The 4,448-nt window shown below is 48.0% G+C and overlaps 2 protein-coding genes across 2 annotated transcripts; both read right to left on the reverse strand.

Moving 5' to 3' along the window:
• Nucleotides 1–5: 5 nt before the first annotated feature.
• Nucleotides 6–1,197, reverse strand: ZNHIT3 (zinc finger HIT-type containing 3). The gene is made up of 4 exons (XM_005154332.3): nt 1,077–1,197; nt 959–990; nt 747–893; nt 6–494 (listed from the first exon to the last, which is right to left on the reverse strand). The coding sequence occupies exons 1-4, from the start codon at nt 1,154–1,156 to the stop codon at nt 304–306; spliced, it is 450 nt and encodes a 149-aa protein (XP_005154389.2). The 5' UTR covers nt 1,157–1,197; the 3' UTR covers nt 6–303.
• Nucleotides 1,198–3,176: 1,979 nt separating this feature from the next.
• LOC101870625 (lysophosphatidic acid receptor 1-like) lies at nt 3,177–4,145 on the reverse strand. The gene has a single exon (XM_005154414.3). It carries the CDS (start codon nt 4,143–4,145, stop codon nt 3,177–3,179), a length of 969 nt encoding a protein of 322 aa, XP_005154471.3.
• Nucleotides 4,146–4,448: the final 303 nt, after the last annotated feature.

Here is a 4,448-nt window from a genome sequence, read left to right on the forward strand (position 1 = left end):
GTTAGTTTGTGGATTAAAATAAATGCAAATATATTTAACGTTGCCATTGGAAAGCAATGTTTCCCAGGGTTGACAGTGGTTTTGTACCATCAGAAAGCACATCCATCAAGTTTAATTCCTAGCATCTAAAAATCTGTCCAATACAACCATGTCCCTGTTTAAACTGGAGCACTGACACCCGTGAGCAAAGCATGAGCAAGCCTTGAGGAAGTGCCCAGCACACTGCACCACACCAGCATGGGTGCTGCTGGTCTCTGTCACAGGGCAAAAGTCTCAAGGAAAGGAAAGTGTTCCCAAAGTAGCTCACTCAGGAAGCACGTTCTCCTTCTCTGGAGGCTCAACAATTCCCAAGCAGCAGTCTGCAAACTCAACGAACAACGGCTCCTGCATGTACTTCTTCATGAGGGAGCTTTTGTCTTCCGCTTGATCGAGGGTCAGCAGGAGCTGCCGGAGATGTGGATTCAGCAGCAAGGTTCTCAGTTCTTCCGATTCCCCTTTAGAAAGAGATGAACAGTTACATCTATAATCTCAGTTACAAACTCGGTTGAGATCATCTGTGCTTTGAAAATGAGCTTTCAAAAAGACACCGACCAGCGACCTGACATCTGCATCTTTAAGACTACAACCAGGTGCCCAACCGGGATAACCTGCAGTGCTCCCCAGAGCTCCTGGGAACCAGGAGCACCGCAGCTCCCTGTACTGAGGGTCCCCCAACCCCCGGTTCGTGTCTGACCGCCCGAGGTTACCGAGGAGCTTCAGCTTCTGCAGCGGGACGCGGTCCCGTTCATCGTCTTCGCTCAGGATGTCATCCACCGACCAGGGGCCGTCGGCGGGCGGGGGGGGCAGCGCTGCAGAGGCCTCTTGCTCCCGTTTCGGCTCCGGTGTGCAGCGCTCTGCGGGAGAGAACGGCGTTAACAGCGGTACGGCCTGCGGCCCCCCCGGCCCCGCGGTCACTCACCCCTGTGTGTCCTGCAGCACGGCACGGAGCAGCTGCGGGGCGAGAGACAACGTTAGAAGCGGCAGTAAGCGACGGAGGGACCCGCTCCCCTGACCCCCCCCCCGGTCCCGGTGCTCACTAGGCCGCGGTGCAGCGCGGACACCGGTACTTGCCCGCCCCGGCCGCTCCGCACACAGCGCAAGGCCCCGGAGCCCGCATGGCGGCCGCTGCTGCGGCGCTTCCGGCCAGCTGAGCGCCGAGCGCCTCCACCCAGGCTCGGTAATCCAGCGCCGAGCGGGGGTGACACGGACGGAGCGCAGCCTGGATGCCCCAGGGCACACGGTTATGTCTTTATACACTTATCTATGTAAATATATATATATGCAAATTATTTATATATATTATTATGTTAGATGCATTTTATAATACACTAAAAAGTCTATATATATATAATATAAAATATATATTATTATAGTCTATATTATTACATATATTTATCTAAACATGTTTATTTAAATATACCTATTTGAACATATATCTATTTAAATATATAGGCAAATATACATGCCCTCTTGAAGAGGGGTTCTGGCTGGACTGCAGCTGTCACCTTGCTTTTGAAATGACAGTCACAGCGACAGTGAATATACGTTACATATTCAGGTCGCTTTGCCAATGTCAACACAGAGATGAATCAAAACCACATCATAAATATCACACAACAAACCCGCCCCAGGTTGACCGGTACCATCTGCCCGTGGTAAGCTATGGTTGGCTCTCCCGTTCCGGACAGATTAGTGGTGCAGAGCCCAGAGCAGAGGGGAGACAGAGCCAGTTTGATCTGCCTGAGTTACAGTACCCATTGAAATCATTCATTTTAATTGCACACGCTTTAGTGCCGTTCATTTCATTAAGTGTCACAAGTTTCATTCAGATGAAAGAAATTCTCCCCAAGTTCTCCCGTGTAAAGCAGCCCAGAGGAGGGGGTTTACAACCACCACTACCACTGAGCGGTGGCACCTGCCCGGTTCTGGCACTGGGGGGTGAACCATCTCATACACAGAACATGCCCATTTATCACACCCGCTCAGAAGCAGGTTGATGGGATTTTGTTCTTAGTATAACCAAGAATATGCATTCATCTGTACTAGGATCTGACAGATTGACTGTTCAGTAGCCAATTTCTATTTTTTTGAGACAAAGGGGGTAAAACCTTCTCCTTTTACAAAACACTTAGTTTTGACACTTCCATTTTTGTACAGGCAACTCGACTGCAATTCTGATACCGAAGAATTCAAGTGAGGTTTTCTCCTAGAACTGTGCAAATTTTAAAAGCCACGAACTTGAGTGTGCTTCTGTTTATAACCAGAAATATAGAATCATGAAGGGACATTAAGATCATCCAGTTCCAACCCCTGCAATGGTCAGGGACACCTTCCACTAGAGCAGGCTGCATCAAGCCCCATCCATCCTGGCCTTGAGCACTGCCAGGGATGGGGCAACCACAGCTTCTATGGGCACCCTGTGCCAGTGCCTCAGCACCCTCCCAGGGAAGAGCTTCCTTCCAATACACCATCTCAATCTCCCCTCTGTCAGGTTAAAGCCATTCCACCTTGTCCTGTCACTACTTGCTCTTATAAAAGAAAGGCGTAGCCACAAATGTCCCATAAAACCATGTAATCCAGCTACATACTGCAGTTAAAATTACAACAGTGGAGCAGTGCTGAGTACCCCCATTAAGAAAGATCTCAAATATCCAAAGACACAACTGAACTGACTGTGAGAAAGTAAAGTTACATTTTCCTCCAGATTACTGCAGATCTTTTAGCCGTCTTCAAAACCATACAGATAACACCAAAGATGTGAATGTCAGCAGCAAAGCAAGCCCAGCAGAAGTCTATTTCCAAGCACAAAGTAAATGTGGCTAATGAGGTTATCTCTGAGTGAAGGAGTTCTGCTCCACTCTGCAGCAAGGCAAGCGGGCACAATCCATGCAGCCCTTCACAAGGGGCTGCTGCAAGTCACTGCCCAGCACCAGGCTGCAGCTCATCCTCTCCCTCCCAAAGGTGGTGGATGCTGCTGTGAGAAGCCATGGAGCTCCAATAGCCCTTCCACAGGGACCATGTTGCACCCAGAGCTGCTGCAGCACCTGAGCATGGGCAGGGATCACCATGATTTCAGGTCCCTGACTACACCAGCCAGGCACATCAGCAGTCCCGGACCAAAGGCAGTGCTGGACCAGCTAGGTGTTCTCAAGGGTGCAGGCTTGGACATGGGCAGTGAAGAGGCATTTCAGAGCCTTGAGCTTAGCCCCCAGAGTTTTGGCTTTCAGGGTATATATGATGGGGTTTCCCAAACAGTTTATGGTTATCAGCATAGCTGTGCAGTTTCGGAAGATATAGACTCCTGGGTAGAGATCAGTGTGGCACTGCTTGTTAATTGCATCGAATATGACTCCTGCGAATACAGGAGCATAGGAGACCAATGCCAGGAGCCAAATAAAGATACTGGTTCTGGCAACCTGGATTTCAGCAGATTTGTAGGTGCCAGTGGCTTGTCCACATGCTTTCATTCTCAGCTTCCTTTTCCTCAGGATGATAATGATTCTAAGGTAAGTGAACAGAGGTATAAGAAAAGCCACCACAACATTGGGAATAGCGATGAAGATGAGGTAGTCGATGCAAAAAGGACTGTAGAGGACAGAGAGATTTTTTCCCGTACTCAAGCAGTTCCACCCCATCAATGGCAAGCAGCCCAAAAACAAAGCCAGGACCCAGCTAATTAAAACTGCAGCTATGGAATGGTTTCTAGCAACCCTGAACCTTGTCCTCATGCTTTCAGCCACAGCCAGGTAGCGTTCAATTCCAATGCTTACCAAGTTATAGATGGTGGATAAAACAGACATGGTGTAAAAGGCGTAAGGTGCAAGCATGTCCTTAGATCCAAAGATTGTAATGTCAGGATTGGTGATGAACAGCATTGAAATCCAAAAGCCAGAAAAGCTGGTGAAGAGATCAGAAAAGGCCAAATTGCAGAAAAGTATAGAGATAGGCTTGTGCAGGTCTTTTGTTGCAATCCTGGTGAAGATGACTATGCAGTTGAAGATCACAGATGCTATGTTAATGGTCAGTTGAGGGATGCCCAGTGCAAGTACTAAATAATGACTCCAAATTTGAGTGTGATTAGTAGAGCAGTTTGGGTACATGTTCATGGTGGAAAATCCTACTTTTAAGCATTAAAGAGGTCTGCTGTACCCATCCCGTATTCCCTCAGAGACTGTACTATGTTCTCCAGGTGAAGAATGAGTCCTGACACAGTTTCTATCACCACACTATCATCGTGGATTAAACTTTAACCATTCCTGGGTTTAAATGTTTGAGTTACCAACTCTGGGCATCACCAATACCTTTAAGTTGCTAGGATAGGCACAGCTGGAAAACATATTTACTACTATACAGATGACTTGCTTAAATCAACCTTCATCAAGAGCAAAACCTGTCCAGATCTCGTGAAG

This window comes from Melopsittacus undulatus, chromosome 13 (genome assembly GCF_012275295.1).
Source record: "Melopsittacus undulatus isolate bMelUnd1 chromosome 13, bMelUnd1.mat.Z, whole genome shotgun sequence".
In the NCBI taxonomy this organism is placed as follows: Eukaryota; Metazoa; Chordata; class Aves; order Psittaciformes; family Psittaculidae; genus Melopsittacus; species Melopsittacus undulatus.